The sequence below is a fragment of the Emericellopsis cladophorae genome, assembly GCF_022114955.1.
Source record: "Emericellopsis cladophorae strain MUM 19.33 chromosome Unknown NODE_59_length_126458_cov_121_923675, whole genome shotgun sequence".
Classification (NCBI taxonomy): domain Eukaryota; kingdom Fungi; phylum Ascomycota; class Sordariomycetes; order Hypocreales; family Bionectriaceae; genus Emericellopsis; species Emericellopsis cladophorae.
Genome location: NW_026250984.1, coordinates 55,467 through 76,459, shown reverse-complemented (window position 1 = coordinate 76,459; position 20,993 = coordinate 55,467). Strand labels below are relative to the sequence as shown.

The following is a 20,993-nucleotide window of genomic DNA, read 5'->3' as shown; positions in this document are numbered from 1 at the left end:
GTTGCTGCTTTTTGTCTCCCAACCAGGGCCGCGAGCGCTCAGGCACGCCCGGCGGATCGCTCGTACCGGCTACCTAGCAAGCATGGTGTGTCCAGCTGGTAAATTTGACAATCTACGGTACCTGGAGAAGGGACAAGGTACCTGCCTGCCATATTGTGCTCCCAACTTTTTCTGGGCATTGCCTGAGTCGTCCTCGGTGACGGATAGCCCCCTTCTACTTTCCTTCTGCAATCCTCCTGCTCTTCTTCTGGCCTCTTATACAAAAGCTCCTGGTCTCGCACCATTCCATTCCTTTGCCTCTTTCAGCTCTCCCCTACTCTCCTTCAGTCCAATCGTGTACCATCGTTCTGTTTTCCTACCTCGTTAATACCACTACATCTACAGTAATCATAGCCTCGCGGCTCACGCATCGATCCATCACTGACCCTTGCCTCGGCTTGGTCTACGACTTGTCTCGCTACACTGCTGTACACGCACTTGCCAAATCATCGCCAACAGAAACGAGTATTCTGCCAGTCACCAGAACATACCGAAAACCACGCTACAAACTTGGACACGCTGTTGCGCAAACGTAAAAGAAGCTCTAAGCGCATCGCGTGACGACGCCCTGTTCGACCACCTACCGAGACAGTATCTCCTGTCCTTCGACCTCAACGTATTGGTGCCCACACAATTCGCCTCAGTCCAATACACTCTCTTCACTGACGATCGAGCTGGTAAGTACAAATCGCTTGCGTTGTGAATATTCAGGGTTTCATGCACTGCTTGGTTCTCCCGCCTGACTGCGATTGCATCCACTAACACATCCACAGCTCTGTACGCTTCACTGAACATTCCAAGTTCGATCGCACCGCAACCCGCAACTACATCACCATGCTCGCCGAATCATCGAGTCCTTGCAACATGGGCCGTGGTGCCTACGATACCACGGGCGTCCCCAAGCCTCCACCTCACCCTCGATAAAACCATCAGACCGCTGCGATTGATCCCAGCAAGACATCTTCTTTTCGACTTCGGCCTACGAGCACCTTCACGTAACATACTTTAATTTACCAACTCTCGACAATATCACCATTTGCCGACTGCGGATCAAAAGCCTTTCCTTGCCTCTCAGCGGCTCGACTTCAGGGAGAACTGCAGGCTTCAAGAGCCTGGACACTATCTTCACCCTTAATTTGGATTTTTACAGCGCTTCCTGGACCAGACCAGTCCTAGCGCGGCGTTTGGGCATAGATGGGATACATTGGGCACATTTCGGGATACGTCCTTTTTTCTGCCTGGCTTCAGTGATAGGCGATTGCCACCTCTCGAAGACATGGACACGCTCTGGAGTGTTCCAAACAAAAGGCGCAGAAGAGTAGACGACAAGAGCATTGCCCTCACGGGCTCCCTGTCCGAGCCTGATCAGATTCAGAGCCTACAGACAGGGTTTTCTTATTTTTTTTTTGTTTGTTTGGAGGGCTGCCTCCAACACTGGTTTTGGGACAACAAAAGTCGGAAGTTCTTGCTTGGGTTTGCGCATATAGACTAGGGCTTCATTTGCTTTGCCTTTTCGATTTTCTTTACATTGTCAACATATCATGTTTGGGCAACTCGGGTGTAGGTACAAATATTTCTGTACGAGGCAAGAGACAGTTCAGCGTGGCCCGACTGCTGCCACTGGCGTCACTGGGCTGGGCTCAGACAGACGGACGGAAAAGATACCCTTTTTATTGTTATATCACTAAGTACCTCACTATCCTTTTCCAGCATTTGAATTCTCATGTTGCTAGTACTGCCCAAGACTGAGGTTTGCCAGTGGGTGGCTGCCACTATGAGCAACTCACCAAGACTAATTTTCGCGCTGTCAATTTGAGGGAATGCTGGGGTAGATGTGACGGTTGGTGATGGTCCGTCGGACAGGCGGATTGACGCGCCGCTAACACCAGCAAGCAGGCAAGGCAGACGACGTATTCAACAGTTTGCCCAGGTTTCTCATAAATCACCAGCCGCCGCCCTGCTACCAACCGCAGCGCGACGCGCTGAGATGCGCCGTCCCGCAGCAAACTTGAACTGCCCGATCCGACTAGGACTGGACTCAATTGGTGCAATTCTACAACCACGGCAGGCTGTTTCAGTTTCCAGCGTGGATGGACCAATGTTTGCTTCTGCTGGGGGTGGCGTCTGGTCGCGCTTTGGGCCGCAGGCGATCGGGGAGAAGCAATGCACGGTGACGGAGCGGACAATCAGAGAAGGGGAGAAGAAGGTTAATCGCTGCTGGAAGGTCCCGTACCTTGCATGATGGCACGTATTGCGCCTCTGTTCCCACGGATAGACAGTGTGCATATGCACACTGGCGGATCGAACCGCCTGGCACATGATGACGCAGCTGGGACCATCCGCATAGGCAGGCGGCTGCATGATGCATGAATGGGGAAACACAGCGCTCTGAGGGTAGCTCCAGTCGGCGAACAAGCAGCTGTTTTATCCCGTCGCGCACTGCACAAGGCAGGCCGCATGAGGTAGCGCTGCAGCAGTCGCGCATCAAAGAGAAGCATCTACGTAGGTACGTCTACTAATAACTGCGCCAACTGACTCGGAGCTTCGAATGTGGAATGAGGAGTGATTGGTTGATCGCCCTTGCATGATGCAAAGGCAGGAAGGATCTACGTATTCTCGTTCCTGCCGGAGTGTGTTTGACATGCACTCCGTCGCATCTGGCACTCCGTGCGTGTTTGACGGTGCGCTTGATGAGGCACGCAAGCCAACAGCAAACACATTCTCACCCTGACACGACCCCGTGCCTGATGTACGATGCTGTTGTAATTAACATAGCTTGCCACCTAGAAACCAAATTGAAAGAGGGTGGGGTTGGAAATGGAACAGACGCTAGTCAATGCGGGATCTGGGAGGTTCCGGCCACTTGGGAGTGTGGCTTGCCGCTTGGTGGTGTGTGTCTGTCCGCTTGCTGTTGTCTCTGCGCAAACAAAGATCGAATTGATATCCTGAAAATCAGTTTACATTTTCGTCCCTTGGCCTCTGTGGCCTTGCGTATCGGTGGCTTACTCTGCCGTACCGCGTTCATGGCGCAAACAGTTGTGCTCTCAAACAAGTATCGCACACATCAAGGCCCCGGCTGGCAGTGCCCGAGACAAGAGACAAGACGCATGTACCGACGGTACGTAAGCAGTAGGCACTACTGTACGGATACTCCAGACACCGGAGGAGATCTGAGACAAAAATCGATCTCCGGCTCGTAGGTCGCCGAACTCAATTTCTCATTGCCTTTTCGGACACACATACACCTCACACTGACTCTTGCCGCGTATCGATGAGTAATGGCGGCTGGGGCTGGGACAACGTGTTCAAACCGAGCCTCAGGACCAACAATAATGTCTTATTCGGAACAGCCATCTTACGAGTACACCAGGGACCATTCGCATCCTGACATGCTGAGTGCCGGCCGGCATGGCTGCAACTCCCCGGACGGGGAACCAAGGCTCGCGGCATACCCGCACACGATTCCTACAGTACGAGCGGAAGATCACCTTGCGGGCTTCAAGGCTGCTGATCTGTAAAAGGACGAATTCTTGTGATTTGTCTTGCCTGTGACTTGGTACCGGTTCTCTGAGTCATTGTGTGATGCGAACAACAAGGTGCGTACATGCATGTACTGTAAGTTAGTAGCCAACATGCTCAATGTTGGTGACAGACCAACCTTGTGTGTCCTTGTATTTGCGAGTTTGCGATAGTACCAACATCGCAGAGCTCGTAATTAGGCGAAACCCCCCTGATCATAGCTCTGGGTAAACGTCCCTAGATACCGTCAGTCTCAAACGCTGGTGCACCACTGTCATCCGTATACGTACCATCGCCTTTGCAAAGGCATCTGCCTCCTCACGCGCTCGACCTCGTCAATGTCAATGTCCACAAACCCAATGGCCCCAACCGCTCCGTCCTCTGCCTCGCCGTTCCCCCCCTCGGCGTCCTTGACACCGCCCAGTCGCACCATAACCTTGCCCCACGGATCAACGACAATGCTCTTGCCGTAGCTCGCCCTCTTGTCGTTGTGCTGTCCCACCTGCGCCGAGGCGACCACCCAGCTCTGCGTCTCAATCGCCCTCGCGCGCAGCAGCGTCTCCCAGTGCGCCTCGCCCGTTCGCAGGGTGAACGCGCTCGGAAAGGTGAGGATCTGCGCGGGGCCATCCCGCCACGAACTCGAGGGCCCCGGCTGCGCGAGGGCCGTGCTGGCCTCGGGGAAGCGAAGATCGAAGCAGATGAGGCTGCCTATCCTGCCAACGGGTGAAGCAAAGGGCCGCGTGAGCGCTGTCCCGGGCTGCACGGTGGCACTCTCTCGGAGCGACCCGTAGTCGAACACGTGGAGCTTGTCATAGGTCGCTGCGTCGTTGATGCTGCCATCCTCCTGGATGTACAGCGCGCGGTTGACGAGCTTGTCCTGGATGGAGGGGCACGGGGCGTGGATCCCAACGTGAATGGCGAGGCCGTGCTGCTTGGCTGTGTCGCACAGACCGGCGACAAAAGGTGACATGGCCTGCGGTACGGCTAGGGCGAGGGACTCCTGCGCGCTGGAGGCGATGTAGTCAGACGCCTCTGGTAGGAATAGGATCTGGGTTGTGGTTAGATCAGTTCCCTAGCGGTGCGGTTCTCGGGGGAGATTGATTGGGCGCTGCGTACTTTGGCACCTCCTTGGGAGGCTTTTGTGGCAAGCTTGACACATTGATCAAGATTGCTCTTGAGCGAGCCCGTGGAGCAGAGTTGTCCGATGGCCTGGGCACGACTGCTGATCAGTCAACGTCGATGACTGGCTGTGAGGGGAGGGCAGATCACCGCAACCGCCATGGCTCATCCCCGTATCGCTGGTGAAATATGTGCGCGTGAATCCACAGGCACAGTGTCTGGCGTGGTTTACAACGGGAGCTGGCAAGATGCTAAAACGTGAGTTGTCGTAGGATAAATGTGTGTGGTTCATGATGCTGTGAAAGCCGGTGAGGCCAATATCACGACCACCAGAACTCCACCATGATGGCAAGGCCCTCCTTACACCAGTCACAACCCAATTTTGACCGCCACCAATTGAATCCACACATCATCCAGGTTCATTGACATTGTTTTTTATTGTGATGTTTTTTTTATATTGTATTTCGCTTTGGCCGCCCCCGCCCACACGCTCGCTCCCCGAGACCAGTTGTCCTCCAAAGTCGGACATCGTTCCATCCTTGGCCGAGCCCCATTATGTTTGTTAAATCATATGTATACATAGCATAGCCGGTCGGTCGACCACACTCGTGCCTTTTCAGACGTAGTACGTTCTTCCCCGGCGACCGGCCCAGCGTCATCCTATCGCGAATGCTCTTCGCGTTGGACCCCTTTTATCCGGAATAGCAAAGAACAGCAACAAAATCCCGCGCGAGAAAGTCCCTCCCTCTCTCTCCACCCCCCAAGCTGTGAAAGTGACACCAACGCCTGGCTAACTGAATCAACCATACCATATGAAATGAAAACCAAATCGACCACGGTTGCGTGCAGCTCCCTTGCTGCAAGCACCTCGCAAGGACCTATCGTGGTGTGGATAGGTCCAGGTCAATGTACGCTCGCTGTAGAGCCGCCGTTTCGCGGCCGTCTCTTTCGAGCGCCGCAACCCAGTCCCGGAGCTGTATGTTCTTGCCCTTTTCCTTGTCCTCGCGCCACGTTCCCAGACGATTGCGTCCCTCGGTCGTAAGCGCGACGGCAGCTGGGCTAGCACCAACGCTGGGCTTGGCTCCAGGTGTCCTCGCTGCCGGTGTGCTGGCGCCGCCCATACCAGGCTTGGTCATCCAGTCGTATGACTTGGCTTTCTTGCCGAATAGGGACTTGCCTCGTATCGCCGTGAACGTCGCGCTCGTCGAGTTCTGCGCATTGGCATCGTGAGGCTCCGCCGCCTTCAGAGCTTTCTTGGCCTCCTTCTTAGTCGGCGCCTTCTCTTCTGGTGCTATCGAGCCAGGGGTGCCCGGTGCGACACTACCGCTACGCGAGCCCGCCGCATCTGCCGTGCCATCCTTACGTTGCTGGCGCCTCCTTAACCGTGCTTCTTCCCACTGACGCTCTTGCTTCGCCAACTCACGCATTGTCGTCGTCAGGTAAGAGGATATCTTGGGTAGCTTCTTCGCGGGAGCGCCATTTTCCAATGCATTACTGTCCGCTGGACCTGTTCTGTGTTAACTTTGGGTCCATAATGTTTTTGTTTCCGATACGCACGTTTGAGAGCTGAATCGGCGGCAGGACTGCCGTCCACGTTGAGTCCATCGACGTCCATGGCCTCGGGAGTTTCAACGTTCAGAGGCGCAGAGGCCGGCTCCCAGGCCGCCGGGATCTCGCCATGCGACGTGCTCTGTCTGTGCACAGCAACGTTGCCAGCCTCTTCCACCAAGTCTCGCAGCCTCGTCTTTGTAGCAATGGACATGAGAGCCAGTTGGTCCACCAGATGCGCGTCGTGCGGTATGAAGGAGCCTGTAGTTTCCACCATGGCCTGGTCCTCCCCAGAGGGTTTCATGCTGACCGTGACCTTTGGCTCGGGAAACTCATTCGGCATCTTCATCTTGCCCATCGGCTGTGTGTTGTTCTTGTTATCCACAATGAGCTCCAAGTGGTGCTCCCGGGCGATCTTGTCTGCGCGCCTGTGGAGCAGAGCGACAAGCAAGAAAGGGTCGTTGATCTCTTGCGTTCGCTGCGTGGCCAGACGCCTAGCCGACTCAGCCCACGCTCTCTCTGCCGCCTGCGCTGCGAATATGTCCTGACCAGTCTGCCCAGAAGGTCCCGCAGGCTGGTTGGCCGGTCCGGCCCCGAAGAACGTCGACTTTGATCCAGCCGGATGCTGCGCGAACCCTTGTTGAGCCTCTTGTTCATATTGCTTGGCGTAGAGATTCGCCATGAAATCTTCTTCAGCTCGCAAGTCGATGCCCGTCCCCGCCAAGCTGTCCGTCACATCGTATTCGTAGTCTTTCGCTGGTCGGTCGGCCGGCCGCTGAGGAGGACCCATGCTGCCCGGCTGTGTTGCCGGCGCTGGTGTCGTCAAGGGCGCCATCGTAGCGGTGGTATACTGGGATGCCATCGGGTTCAAGGGCTGGGGAGTGGTGACCTGCGGCGTGGGACTTGGTCGTGCTTCCGGTAGACTAAGTGTGGGCGTTGATGCGCCGTTTGTGTAGGGCGATTGCTGACCCTGTAACGCTGGGCTTTGCACGGGCGCAGGCGACCCTGTACCACCTGGTGGTGGAGTCGCGCCCAGCTGAGGGCTGTTTGCGAACGGCGAGTTGGGGTATGGCGAGTCGGGCTGTGACTGCGGACCATCGGTGCGGACACGTTTGGGCGGAGGCGCAAAGCCCGATTGTGATATCGTTGGTGACGGACTGTGCTGCGGCGGCGGCGGCGAGAAGGCCGGCTGTGCGTGCGTTGGTTGCGCCATGATGCTGATGAAATGTTCGGACGACAACGAACAGATAGGAGAAGAGAAGGAAGGAAGGTGCTGCTTGCTGCCTGGGCGCCAGGCGTGATCGAGCGTTGCACTCAGCAGGCCATGAAGCCCGGGGTGGTAGGTGCAGCGGATCTCATTCGACGCGCTGTATCGATCTCGGACGTTTGGAGAGGGAGTGCTGTTCGGAGAAAAACGTGTCACTGCGATCCGAGCTTCGGTGTGCAGTAACGGCGCGGTTCGGATGGGCTCGTCGCGTGGCGATATACGGGATTAATCGCCTTTGACTACGTGGGCGTGGACATGGAGTCATGAAGGTTCAAACAGCTGTGAGGAGTGTCGCGCTCCTTTGTAGTCACGTGACCTCTCGTCCAGCACCGACCCAGGATTAACCGGCGCGCCTGGCCTACGCACACCCCACTAACACAAGCATGGCACCGCAAGTCCATGCCAACCAACGCCCAAGGTCCCCTTGAACTTCACCTGCTCAAGCGCGTCTTTTGCCTTTGCGCCTGCGACCTCGGATACTGCTCTATGCCGCCTTGTCGCAGAGCTAGCGCTGGACCTCCTTTGTGGTCTTTTGCGCTGGTGATCGAAGCTCCATATCAACGCGACTGCTAATGTGACTAGTAGGTGCATCGTCCATTCTCACGGTGTACGAACATGGCGGCCAAACGGAAGGCTGCGGCCATGAACATGGCCCCCAACGAAGACCCAGTCGATCCTTCGGATGAGCTCTTGTTTCTGTGTCTGGGCGGCGGCAACGAGGTCGGTCGATCTTGTCACATCATTCAGTACAAGGGCAAGACGGTCATGGTATGTTGAGCCCTCTTCGCGTCACAGAAACCCCCGACTAACAAGTCACCAGCTCGACGCCGGTCAACACCCAGCATACGACGGCCTCGCCGCTTTGCCCTTCTACGATGACTTCGACCTCAGTACAGTAGACATTCTGCTGATCAGCCAGTAAGCGCTCCCTACGCTCCTCGATCGTGCATGCATTTCGGTCGGCAGATGTGCGCGGTTGGTATTCATACCAGGGGGATAGGATACCTCGCGTGTGCGCCATGCCCATATTCTCTACGCAGATCAATAGACTATGTATTCTCGCACTCCCGGTTGCTATTTGTGATGCGACAGACCTATCCCCCAGAGCCCACACTAGCCGATCCGACCACGACCACGCACGATGAGGTCCTCATGGCGATGAACCGTAACGCTGACGAGTCCAGTTTCCACGTCGACCACGCGGCCTCTTTACCCTATGTCCTGTCCAAGACCAACTTCAAGGGGCGTGTCTTCATGACCCATCCCACAAAGGCCATCTACAAGTGGCTCATCCAGGACTCGGTGCGCGTCGGCAATACATCATCCAACTCGACAACGCAGCCAGTGTATACTGAACAAGATCATCTCAACACATTCCCCCAAATCGAAGCGATCGATTACCACACGACACACACCATCTCCTCGATCCGCATCACGCCGTACCCGGCTGGCCATGTGCTCGGGGCGGCCATGTTCCTCGTCGAGATCGCAGGGCTCAACATCTTCTTCACCGGCGACTATTCTCGCGAGCAGGATCGTCATTTGGTGTCAGCCGAGGTGCCCAAGGGCGTCAAGATCGACGTGCTCATCACAGAGTCCACGTACGGCATCGCCTCGCATGTGCCCCGAGTGGAGCGCGAGCAGGCCTTGATGAAGACGATTACCAGCATCCTCAATCGCGGTGGGCGCGCCCTGCTGCCTGTCTTTGCCCTGGGGCGTGCGCAGGAGCTTCTTCTCATCTTGGACGAGTACTGGGCCAAGCACCCCGACTTTCAGAAATTCCCCATCTACTACGCCAGCAACCTCGCTAGGAAGTGTATGCTGGTCTACCAGACATATGTCGGCGCCATGAACGACAACATCAAGCGTCTCTTCCGCGAGCGCATGGCCGAGGCCGAAGCAACCGGCGACGGCAAGGGGAAAGGCGGACCTTGGGACTTCAAATTCATCCGGTCGTTGAAGAACCTTGATCGCTTTGACGATGTGGGCGGCTGTGTCATGCTGGCAAGTCCCGGTATGCTGCAGAATGGCGTAAGCAGAGAGCTCTTTGAGCGATGGGCGCCGAGCGACAAGAACGGTGTCATCATCACCGGCTACAGTGTCGAGGGCACTATGGCACGGCAAGTCATGCAGGAGCCTGACCAGATCCAGGCAGTCATGTCACGCAGTATTGCAGGCGCGAGACGAGGCGTCGGTGGGGACGAAAAGGTCCTCATCCCACGCCGCTGCAGTGTGGCCGAGTACTCATTCGCGGCACACGTCGATGGTGTCGAGAACCGCGAGTTTATCGAAGAAGTTGCCGCCCCTGTCGTTGTAAGTCGCCCAAGGGACGTCAATGCTCCCAAAGGCTACGCTGACCCGTAACAACAGATTCTAGTCCACGGGGAGCAGCACAATATGATGCGTCTCAAGTCTAAGCTTCTCTCACTCAACGCATCGAAGACCACAAAGACAAAGGTCTTCTCGCCCCGAAACTGCGAGGAACTCCGCATCCCCTTCAAATCCGACAAGACAGCCAAGGTCGTGGGCAAGCTCGCGTCCATCCCTCCGCCTCTGCCGTCGGAAGACGAAAGCACGGCCCTCACCAAGGACCCTCCCCTCGTATCTGGCGTGCTCGTCCAGAATGACTTCAAGCTCTCCCTCATGGCGCCAGAAGACCTGCGCGAGTACGCCGGTCTCAGCACCACGACCATCGCCTGCAAGCAGCGTCTTCGGCTAAGCGCAGCAGGCGTCGACCTCATCAAATGGGCGCTGGAGGGTACCTTTGGCGCCATTGAGGAACTCCCCGAGATGCGCCAGGCTGCCAACGGCAACGGCGATGCCATGGAACACGATATGCGGGAAGAGACTGCTGATGAGGAGATTCCCAACCTCGTGGCAGCCTATCTCGTCATGGGCATCGTCACCGTTCGTTACCGCTCTACAGGCGACGTTGAGCTCGAGTGGGAGGCCAACCTGCTCAACGACGGCATCGCTGACTCGGTCATGGCCGTGCTCTTCAGCGTGGAGAGCTCCCCGGCTGCGGTCAAGCGGTCTTCGTCCAAGCACAGCCACTCGCACATTGTAGACGGAACAATGAAGAACCCACACGCCAACCCGTCGCCCGAAGAGCGTCTGGAGCGTCTGTTCTGGTTCTTGGAGGCACAGTTTGGTGCGGACAATGTCGCGCCCATCGACACGCCCAAGCTGCCGCAAGCAGCCACAAAGGAGATCAAGGCCGAGGCCAAGGAAAGGGAGGAGATGGATGTCTCGCCCGACGGCGATAGCAACGATGAGGGAGAAAGGCATCAAAAGGAGATTGAGAGGCTTCACAAGATTGGCATTCCTGTGCCGGGCGTCAGCATCACGGTGGACAAGATGTCGGCCAAGGTGTGGCTGGAAGATCTGGAGGTCGAGTGTAACAACAAGGTCTTTGCAGACAGGGTCAGGGCGGTGGTGGAACGTGCAGTCGAGGTGACGGCACCTCTGTGGCGATGATCATGGAAATCTTCTGGCCAGCATAGTACACAGGCGCGGATGATTTGATGAACGACTCGATACAATAGGCTCAAGAGCATGCAATTATCATACAGCAGGCTATGTGTACAGTTCTTGTAGCATGACACGGCCTCTAAGACTATGAAAGTGATGGCAATGAATGAATCTCAGCCCAGATATTCCTTCAACTCCTCCGACTCCTCTAGCATGGTGTCGAACGAGAAAGGTTGGAACGGCCAGCCTGCAAATTCGGCAAACTTGGAGAAGGACTCTACCCAAGCGAGACGCAGGGAATGCAACATGGCACTGGTGCCCTCCATACATACGAGAATCGCGATTGCTGCGACGGTTAGCTTCAGGCACCTTTGGGGGAGATGACATGCAAGACTTACAAAGGAAGAACCAGGCATAGAAGCAAACAACAATCATGATGACACCGAGAACGCCGGTCTTGACGAGAGCCAACTCCATGGTCATGCTCCATAAGACAACACTGAGCTGCTGATGGGCGAGCGACAAGGCCCACAGACGGAGGTACGATGCAGTGTGCGACACGCAGTTCAGGCAGAATTCTAGCGACCGGTTAGTGATAACATCTACTAGCAAGCGGTTGAGACATACCAATGGTGTGGATGACCTGGTGAATCATGACCTCGCTAAACTCAAACTCTTCGTGATCTTCTTCAATGTTCTGTGAGATCATAGCAACACCCTCATCGTCGTCGAAGCTGGGGCCATGGCCGTTGGGCCGGCTGTGGTCTTCGTCTTCGCCATCCAGGGCACTAACGCGGGAGACTTCGCCAATACCTCGGTATCCCTTGGCGCGTGCACGGTTGTTCTCCCACCGGAGGTAGAAGGGCTTGAGGAACAGCAAGACAGGAACCTGGGCGAAGGCGAGGAGCAGGAGGAAGACCTGGACAACCTCCTGACCCTTGTACAAACGCTCACCGTTGGGGAGCGTGCCAGGCTGCAAGAACATGTAGATGAGCATGTTCAGCAGGCCAGGGGGCGAAGCACCAGCCTCTTCCCAGTTAACAGACCACTTGTATAGAATGCAGATGACCAGGTATCCAAAGATAGACTGAAAGAAGATCATGCCGGGAAGAAAGTTACCCCAGATGTCGATGGGCTTCTTGAAGTGTCTGGCGTTGATGTAGGAAAAGCACAGAGAGTAGGTCATGTGAGACCAACCGAGGATGATACTCATCTTCATCTTGTACGAGTTGCTGAAGAGGAGATCATTGTCGCTGCCGTGCCACGCAAAGTCCATACCAAAGGGATAGCGGTAGCCGTGATCGTTCAGCTCAGCAGTGAGCATCATTCCCTCCTCCCAGTTATCAGGCTTCTTCCACTCCCAGGCGCTGGGGAAAAGAGTCATGGACTTGGAGAACACATCATTGTAAATGAGACCGGTGAAAACAGAGAAGACAGCCATGACCAAGGCGATGTAACGACCGTAGAAGATCATGGCGAAGAGCTCGAAAGTGACCTTTTTCAAAGACTTCTCCCAGTAGATCATCGCAATGGCTGCCGACAACATGATGATGGCGTGTCCAAAGTCACCAAACATGACGGCGAACAGGAACGGGAAGGTGACGATGACCGGCATCGCAGGGTTGACCTCCCGGTACGTGGCCGTACCGTAGGCGTTGACAATGGTCTGGAAGCCTTCGGTGAATTTGTTCGTCTTGAGATATGTCGGTGGCGTCTTGTTCGTCTTGATCTCGTTGATAATCGAGGGCACAGACAGGCCAGCGCGGTTGGTGACATCTTGTAGAGTCGACCGGATGAGGGGCAGGTCGTTGGAGGGCACCCATGCCTCAGCAATCAGAGTGCGACGAGCACGATCATAGGAAAAGTTGTTGAGTGTGTTATACACAGCCTTCTCCTTGGAGATCAGGACCATCCAGGCCGAGAGCGACTGCGAGATCTGGTTGAGCTCAGCCTGAAGGGTGGCCTGGGTGTTGCGCAAGACATTCTGCACATCCTCCAGTCGGCTGTTGACTTCGTGGATCTGATCGCGGCGCAGATCACTGTTTTCGTCCACGCTGTAGACATCGGCGCCCATGGACTCGGAAATCTTGCGGATCTTGGCGAGGATCTCCTTTCCGTGGGCAAAGATGACGAACACGTTCTTGTTGATTGACTCGTTATTGGCGGGATCGACCAGAGGCTCAGGGATCTCCGACTGGTTCATATACAAGTTACCGCGCAGTGTACGCCAGAGGATACGTTCGAAAGACCCAATGCGGTCACGGTTGATGACACCAGCCACAAACCCAATGTTCATACCAGAGAACGAGCGCTCGGCATCAGGGGCGCCCTGGTTCTGCTCCACGTCGGACAACAGGGGAGCATCATCATTGTCGTTCGAGGCACGAATCTCTTCAACGCTGCCATGAGCGCGATCGAAAAAGCTACCGGCTTCACGGAGGACCCATCGCCACTCGGTCAAGTCGCCTTCGCGCTTCTTGAGGGTCTCGTAACTGTCGTTCAACGCAGAAATGCGCTGCTCGAGTTTCTCGCTGCGTTCAGAGAGCTCGTCGATTTCGGTCGTAGAAGGCGAGGCAAGTCGGTCAACATCGAGGTCCAGCTTCCTAAGCGTGATCCCAGTCTTTTCCATTTGAGAGTAAAAGTAGCCTATTTCCATGTTAGCCCGGAGGTGGTTCGATTCGTCCGAGGCGTGTGGAGAAGAGTCGTACGCAGCTGTCGTTCAACATTGTCAAGACGTCGGATTTCTTGAGTATAAGTTCTTTGGAAGGCGCTGACATCCTCGTTGAGCTACAACGCGCGAAGGTCAGCGATGTCCATCTTTTGACATGACGTGAAGGTGCTTACGTCGCGAAACTGGCAGAGACCTAGCTCGCCGAGAGCTGTAACGACTTCCCGGCCAATCTCGTTGGAGACATAGAGCTGGACCATGCTCATGTCCGCCGAGCGGAACGGGGTGTCTTGTCGCGGAGCCATGGTGATGCGTGTGGAGTGGCACCAGGAGCAACGTTGGGAGGGAGGTTGAGGTCGAAGCTGCAGTGGCCAGGGATGGTAGCCTCAGACGTCGTCACCTCGCCGCGGCGGCTGCGACCGGAACGGATGTTGCATTATTCCGGTCACTGCTACGTCACGTGTACCTTGCCGTAGGACAGACATGAAGCATTGCACGACCGCCATCAATACACAGCGCATTGAATTAATGACCTCTGCTTGTTGCCAAAATTTGCGTATAATTGCCATTGTATTAATTAGTCAAAATTTGCTCAGCCATCTTATCACGACGGCGATGCGACAGGTTGCTAACCAAATCTTATGTTCGTCTATTCACGCCACAGTCGGTATCATCGAAGTATGTACAACTGAATTCATAATTGATGTGCTCGTAATCTCATCTGGTATCTCTCGCGACATAGCGCGATAAACAAAGGCTAGACTTGAAAATTCGTAAGCCACCAAAATCCTTGTTAAATCCGCCATCATACAATCGAAGAGAGCCATGCTTTTGTGCTTTTCGCTGGCCCCATGCTCAAACGAACTCCTTGCTTCCCAATGCGTTAAAGCTTTTTTTTGTGTGCCTTTCATGATGAATGAGTTGGGTATTCCTTCCTTTGCCATGCGCTTGCAGAAATCAAATTTGTCTCCCAAACATGAACGATCCGTACATGCCACCGACTTCACCCTTGGCCACTGGGACCTTTCGCATGCCCCAGCTTTCGGCGCCCATCTTCCACCATCGACCACCATTGTCAGCAGTTGAGCCATCGGAGTTGAGGCGAACCAGCCAATAGCGGGTGCCAAACTCCTTGGCTGTCCACCCAACACGCTGGAGAGTTTTCTTGATCTTGGCCGCCCGTTCGTACACACGTTCATCGACTTCAATGACGTGCAGCGGCGCCGACTCGTCAGCCAAAAGCTCGCTAGCACTGCCGATCCTTGTCTCGATATCTGAGATGTCAAGGTACCGTATGCCGTGAGGCCTCCACTGACCGTCAACCCTGAACAGCTGCTGGATATCGCTGATCTCCAAGCCTCGCCCCAGGGTAAGCTCCTCTAACGTTTCTGTCAGAGGTCGCAACAGAGGGATGTGTGACTCCTCCATGCGACTACCTTTCAGGCTCAACGAGCGCAAGGTGGAGGGTAGAGCAGGCACAAGCTTGTCAATATCGTCCTTGCCGAGCAACAGGTGGGAGCTTGCGTCGGTCGCGAGGCTTAGAAAGACTAGAGAATCTTTCACGGCGGGATGAGTGGTGATGAACGCCACGACCGCCTCCGACGTCAATTCCTTGCACCTAGCGAGGTTCAAATGTGTGATCTGAGCAGTAGTCGGGATCGACATCAAAGCTGCATCTGTGACCCGCGTTCCAGCGAGGTCCAGATGGGTGACCTTGTTAAGTCTAGGGAGGATCGTCTCAAAGACAGCAGTTGGCAGCGTGATGCACTTGTGGAACGAAAGACGAGTGATCCCAAGCTTTTCCGGCCACTCGTCCTCCAAGAGCTCTTTGAACGCTTCCCGGAAGGATGCGGTGGAGCACCCGCAAAAATCGACTGCCTTGAGACGCGGCAAGCTGAAGAAGAGCTTTCGCAATACTTCCCTGTCGATATCGCCGTCGATATACTCCTGGGCCAGGAACTCTTGCAGGTACGGGGTCAGGTCGAGACACTGCGCCAGCGTCTTGGATGTCAAGTTCTGGGTGGAGGCCCTTTGGCTGGCGTTGGAGAAGATCGAGTTGGGATTGAAGTGACTGAAGTCAAGCCGTCGCACGATGCTGGCAAGATTCGGGTACTCGACGACAGTGTTCAGGAACTTGCGGAAGATTCGCGAGTGCGGAATGGTGATGTGTCGATAGAGGGTAGTCAATGTGGCGGCATGGAGAGAGCGCGACGCCAGGAGCAGTGCCATGAGGTCGGCATTGCGAATGGTGAGCCCGTTAGGCGGTAGTTCAACAACCAGCAGATCAATGATGTTGTCTGGCAAAAAAGGTCAGCGATTCGCCAGCAAATGTATACGTTCTCCCGGGCACCTACCAAGTACCTCGCTCGGGAGCGTCTCAATCGGCGCCCTGCCCGGCTCATACGTCGTACGGAAGGTCTTCTTGGCCTCAGGCTCGTTCTGGGGGGTCGACGGGGGACTCCATGACATAACCAGGCTCCTCAGGTTTTCCATGCTTCGGCTGGCCTTCTTGCCCTTCAACGGAATCTCCCTCCATCCCCGAAAGGTTGGCGCTGGTGCCCAGAACCCATTCAGCTGACTGTGCGGGTTGGTCAAGGGAGGCTGGAAGAACGGCTGACCGCTCTCGGACGACGGGGATTCATCGAAAACCTCTTCTGCCTCGTTGGTATAGGAAGAGATTTTGGATCTGGTGAAGGTTTGAGCGAGCCCATCGTCGTTCTCGCGAACCGAGGAGAAGGATGAACGAGCCGTCTTTTCGGAGGGCGAAATAGCACCGGGCATTGTTGACTTTAACGGAGTGGTGTTGTGGTCGAAGTCGAGCACCATGCGGTGCTCGGCATCTTCGTGACCGGCCATATAAGTTGTTCGAAGGGTGTGTGGGAGTCTTGGTTGTGGGTTCGTTTCGTTGTATCTAGCCACGAATCAAAACTCTAGCAGGCGTTTATGTGACAGTGCAAAACGTCCAGCAGGCCAAGACGCGAAGTGAGAGAAGCTTGACTTTTCGGCTTGTATCGAATGTAAGGTTGCAGGGCAGAAACTGTTGAGGTCGAGGAGAAAGTAGTGTCCGTAAGGATGCTTTCTATTAGTCAAGTAAAGCCGGGTTTAGGTAACAGAAGGCTTCGACAATGCGGGGAAGCGGCTCTCGTCTGGATAGTGTGGATGGACTGCCAGGGATATTAAAACAGAATACGCAGACCCTAGATGTCGGTGGTTTGTCAGAGAAAGTCGGGGTGGTGGTGGATGTATGGTTCTGTTGCAAGTCAGGTTCATCAGTACAACATATGAACACGAGGCGAAACAGGCGACGAGCGGTGCCGGATACGGAGGACGGGATTCGGATTTTGGCCTGGGCGAGTACGTATTACGTTCATCACAGCGGACCGAACTGAAAAGATATTTTCACTTCCGGCCACCGCGCCACAATGGACAATGAACGACGTCAAAGCCCGTTTCGGCCAGGGACCCATTCTTCGTCGTTCAGTTTGTCGACCACGATCTCAAGGGGGGTTGGCTGGATGGCATTTCATCTCCCGATGGGCAGACGTTGCATGTCGTGACGATGCCATGATTCGCTCATAGGCGGTCGGTATTTCGTAATGAAATCCAAGCACAGGCGGTCATGTCGTCAGGTGAACAGCAGATTTTGTTTCTCCGCGTCGCCAAATGAATGGGAATTGAAATCATCCAATTGACCGCCAGCGCAGCTGTGCGACCATTCTTTCACCAACGGGGAGGCTGTTGGCCTGGCGGCTCAGTTCGTTGCATTGTTCGGTGTAAAAAAGGGGTTGTTAAACGTAATGAATTGCCAGCTTTGCGGATCCAGAACTAAATGAACCCCGGTTGCGCAGCCTCGTGACCTGTAGCAGGTCGCGTTTTGTTGGTGTCCGCCGCATGGCCGCCATGGTGCAGGCGCGCTACACTTGTGCTTTCCCCAGTTTCGAGCCACACCTTCTGCTTTGAGACTAAAAGAAGCTTGTGACCAATGTTCTCATTGAACCACCATCGCTTACATCCGTCCTCAGCAAACACGTATCACGCTTGGGTTTCTCAATTTTATGTAGCCATTCAGTCACTTTCGCCTTCAGTTGCACGCGTGTCAACGCGCATGGAAGTGGCAAGCTGATTAGTTGTGTATCCGTACCTCGCATAAGTTATACCGTCCATGACGTCATGTCGCGTTCAGTAACCCTAGACGCGCTTGCTTCCAGACTCCGTCCGCCCCTTCATCCGTCACTCTGTTCCGCCCAGGCAGATAATGATGAATAGCTGCCATTATCTTTCAGCTGTCTTCGTCGCACTGCCACTTTTCTTTCTGGTTGAAGGCTGCTGCACGTGAGCCAGCTCCGATATGTGATGATACCCGGCGCTTTATGTACCACGTAAACAAGCAGGCGCAGTGAAGCCGCCGTTATCGGCGCACAGTGCCGAGGCAAGCCGTTTCTTGAGCTAGCTCGTTCATCACCACCAGATACCCTATGCACGCGCCAAAACATCCATCCCCCTTTATTTGGCCGAGACGAAGAATTTTGGCCAAAGTCATCTATTAGCTGTGATATGATTAAAACAGCAACATGCACTATTTGCTATTAGACTGCTCTCTTTCCGAGCTGCAGTCAGCGTGCAGCTAGAACCAAGTAGGAGGGACTTCTTTCTATCCTTGAAGCGGGAGTGTGCTGTGCTGTGCCCGCGCGTTTCTCGGGTAAGATTTGGCTAAGCGCGTAATTATCGACAAATATGGCGATGCAGAAACCCTTCATGGATCCGATGTCGAAGACCATAGCCCCAGAAACTGCTAGACCAATTAACTTCATGGGTATCGCCAACCGCAAATGGACTCTAACATCGTCGACGCAGAGACGCAGCCTCGAGAGTGCCAGCTGTAACACTTGTACCAAACCATCCAAGTGACACGCGACAATAACATCTGTAGTATACCCGAGGTTGGAAAGACCAACTTCGAGACCGCCTATATGCCCTTTCAATGCACACAACTGCCCCTAGGCTCGCGGCCTGCCTTTCCCATGACGCCAATTCACACAACGCCGTCCGCTTGAGGCCTTTTGGGCCGTTGTGGCGTGGAAACGCCGATAAAGAAACACCATTATGCCAATCGCTCCTGTTCCCACCATGCCCCCTTCATATCAAGAGTACACGCATAGTGATGTCGTTCGGTCCCTCGCAGCATCATCGACTGCCTACTTTCTTCCCGCCGAGGCCTAGGCGTTCTTTGCAATCGGCACAGAACCATTGGCCTACTTTTCGTTAGCGTCGCAGAGCACGGCGCAGGGTCGTGAAGTGAACTTACCAGCTGGTGCGACCTTTAATCCCACGCAGCTCAAATGGAACCACTCGCGCTCGCAGTCATCCGAGTCGCAGCCGACCATTTCCCCGTAGCTGATACCGTTGCAATAGCAGTACAGTGGTTCATCCTCAATGTCACCTTCGCCACTGGACAACCCCTCCTCGACTGGCGGCGGGGCGAGTGCCTGCGTAGTTGACGCTGCCCCCTTCTTGTGGCTCTTCTTCGCTCCGCCATTGTCAGCTGTCCTCGAAGACCTCGACCGAGACTGTGCGGCTTCCTGGAAAGTCGGCAGGGCTGGTGTCGACGGTTTGCTGGCACGTCCACTCTTGGTCGTGACCGTCGCTGGTGTCTGTACTGGCGGTACCGATTCACTTTTGCGGCGTTCGTGTGCCGCAGCAGCTTTGGTTTCTCTTCTCTCGGGAGGGGGTGGAGGAGCTGTTGGTGTCTCGACCTCGGGTCGTTCTTGCTCCTTCTTTTGCTCTTTACTCGACGGCACGCTTGACTCTTTGATCGACCGTGGTACGCTCGGGGCGCGAGCAACTGACGTAGTCTGGCCAGCCTCGCTATTGCTTTGGCCGTTGCCGTTTGCCCGTGCAGACGCGACAGACGCCGGGCGGTTCTTAGCCGCGTCGGCAAGAGATGCTATCGAGTTTCCACGTGCACGGGAGGTAGCTGGTCGAGGGTTCGTATTGGGCGCGGGCGACGCGCGGTTCAAGCCCCTGGGTTCCGGGAGCGAACCAAGGACGGGGGAGGAGGCCACGGAGGGCGACATTCCATTCCTGTACTCAGTTAGTGCCCGCTGATGAGTTCGGTGCCGGACTACATACTTCTTTGCTTGACCACTAGCAGACGGGAGGGCTTTTCTTTTCTTTGGCTGCGGACCGGTCGCATCGGCGGCGGCAGCAGCGACTTTGCCTTTGGGCGCTGCCGGTCCGGATGACGAGTTCGGCGTTCCATTGCTTTGGGACAAGCTGTTCGTTGCGTTCTCCGCTTTGCGTTTCTTTGGCGGAGCGCTCCCATTCGTGACACCGGAGATACCTAACCCAACGTTGCTCGTTTCGGCCGTCTTGCGCACCTTGCTGGCCGCACTCTTCTTGTTTTCGCCTTTCTGATGTCGGCCTTCGATTTCGTCAAAGTCAGACTCTTGTTGTTGCTGTTGCGCTTTGAGGGTTTTCTTCGCTTGGAGAGCTTGCTTCCTAGCATCGCTTCTGGCGGCCGCCTCCTCCGCAATGACCTGGGCAGCAGCCGAAATCGCCGCGGCACCGTCCCTCCGGGTGCGCTCTGGATGCGCTGTTCGGCCATTGCGATTCTCCGGGTAAGCCCAATGCGTTGTGCTTCCCCATTTGGCCTCATCGCTGAACTCGTTCTCGAGATAGGGCCACACGTCGTCAACACGTGCCAGCTGTCTTTGTAAAGCCTCATTCGCAGTGTTGATGACATGATTCTTTTCCTCCAGCGAGACAAGCATCTCTTGGATTTTGTATGAAATCTGGCCAAACAGGTGGCGGCGACGGAGAATCAAGTCCTCTTCCGTCGGTGGGTTGCCAGCCGTTGTTGACGATCCCGACTGCAGAGCCCCAGCGAGAAGCCTGCCGTTACTCGGTTGCTTATGAAAGCTCGTTGGAGCCGTCAATGGCAGGTGGAAGACTCTTTGGCCGTCTCTGAGGCGGTCTTCCGCGGCCGTGTTGGCGAGCGCGTCCCCAACCAGGCCAAAGAGCTGCTCTTCAGGTCCAGAGATCTTCGCATCGACTTCTCTCAGCAAAGCGAAGTGTCTCACAAGCTCCTTTGGAAGCGCCGTCATGGTATCGGCGAAGTATGTAATGGCGGGAAATATGTCGATAGGCTGTTCGCCCACCGACTCGTCCCTACCGGCCGTCGAGCGGGCAACATTGGCGTTTCGTGCTGGGTTCGTGCGGGCTTGTCGAGCGGGCTGCGACCGTCGATTCGACAAGGCTTCTGGAGCCTGCGGCTTTGCCGACTTCATGATGATGGTCGGGATAGTTGTCTGGCGTCGAAGGGACGGAGGGAGCGGAGTCGAGTCAAACTGGGACGTGGTTGTG

The 20,993-nt window shown here is 55.4% G+C and overlaps 6 protein-coding genes across 6 annotated transcripts; 1 reads left to right on the top strand and 5 right to left on the bottom strand.

Annotated features, from left to right (window-relative positions):
• Nucleotides 1–3,773: 3,773 nt before the first annotated feature.
• J7T54_007442 (carbon-nitrogen hydrolase) lies at nt 3,774–5,100 on the bottom strand (the record flags this gene model as incomplete). The annotated part of the gene is made up of 4 exons (XM_051509350.1): nt 3,774–3,795; nt 3,849–4,606; nt 4,675–4,777; nt 5,084–5,100. The coding sequence occupies 4 exons, from the start codon at nt 5,098–5,100 to the stop codon at nt 3,774–3,776; spliced, it is 900 nt and encodes a 299-aa protein (XP_051359645.1).
• Nucleotides 5,101–5,555: 455 nt separating this feature from the next.
• On the bottom strand, nt 5,556–7,438 carry J7T54_007441 (uncharacterized protein; the record flags this gene model as incomplete). The annotated part of the gene is made up of 2 exons (XM_051509349.1): nt 5,556–6,178; nt 6,235–7,438. 2 exons carry the CDS (start codon nt 7,436–7,438, stop codon nt 5,556–5,558), a joined length of 1,827 nt encoding a protein of 608 aa, XP_051359644.1.
• Nucleotides 7,439–8,107: 669 nt separating this feature from the next.
• On the top strand, nt 8,108–10,969 carry J7T54_007440 (Endoribonuclease-like protein; the record flags this gene model as incomplete). Its single annotated transcript, XM_051509347.1, has 4 exons — nt 8,108–8,260; nt 8,313–8,410; nt 8,533–9,805; nt 9,863–10,969. 4 exons carry the CDS (start codon nt 8,108–8,110, stop codon nt 10,967–10,969), a joined length of 2,631 nt encoding a protein of 876 aa, XP_051359643.1.
• A 167-nt stretch (nt 10,970–11,136) lies between these two features.
• On the bottom strand, nt 11,137–13,936 carry J7T54_007439 (uncharacterized protein; the record flags this gene model as incomplete). Its single annotated transcript, XM_051509346.1, has 5 exons — nt 11,137–11,309; nt 11,362–11,541; nt 11,591–13,609; nt 13,672–13,750; nt 13,808–13,936. The coding sequence occupies 5 exons, from the start codon at nt 13,934–13,936 to the stop codon at nt 11,137–11,139; spliced, it is 2,580 nt and encodes an 859-aa protein (XP_051359642.1).
• Nucleotides 13,937–14,588: 652 nt separating this feature from the next.
• J7T54_007438 (F-box protein-like protein) lies at nt 14,589–16,487 on the bottom strand (the record flags this gene model as incomplete). Its single annotated transcript, XM_051509345.1, has 2 exons — nt 14,589–15,928; nt 15,986–16,487. 2 exons carry the CDS (start codon nt 16,485–16,487, stop codon nt 14,589–14,591), a joined length of 1,842 nt encoding a protein of 613 aa, XP_051359641.1.
• A 2,396-nt stretch (nt 16,488–18,883) lies between these two features.
• Nucleotides 18,884–20,917, bottom strand: J7T54_007437 (Transcriptional regulatory protein-like protein; the record flags this gene model as incomplete). Its single annotated transcript, XM_051509344.1, has 1 exon — nt 18,884–20,917. The coding sequence occupies one exon, from the start codon at nt 20,915–20,917 to the stop codon at nt 18,884–18,886; it is 2,034 nt and encodes a 677-aa protein (XP_051359640.1).
• Between the last annotated feature and the right edge of the window lie 76 nt (nt 20,918–20,993).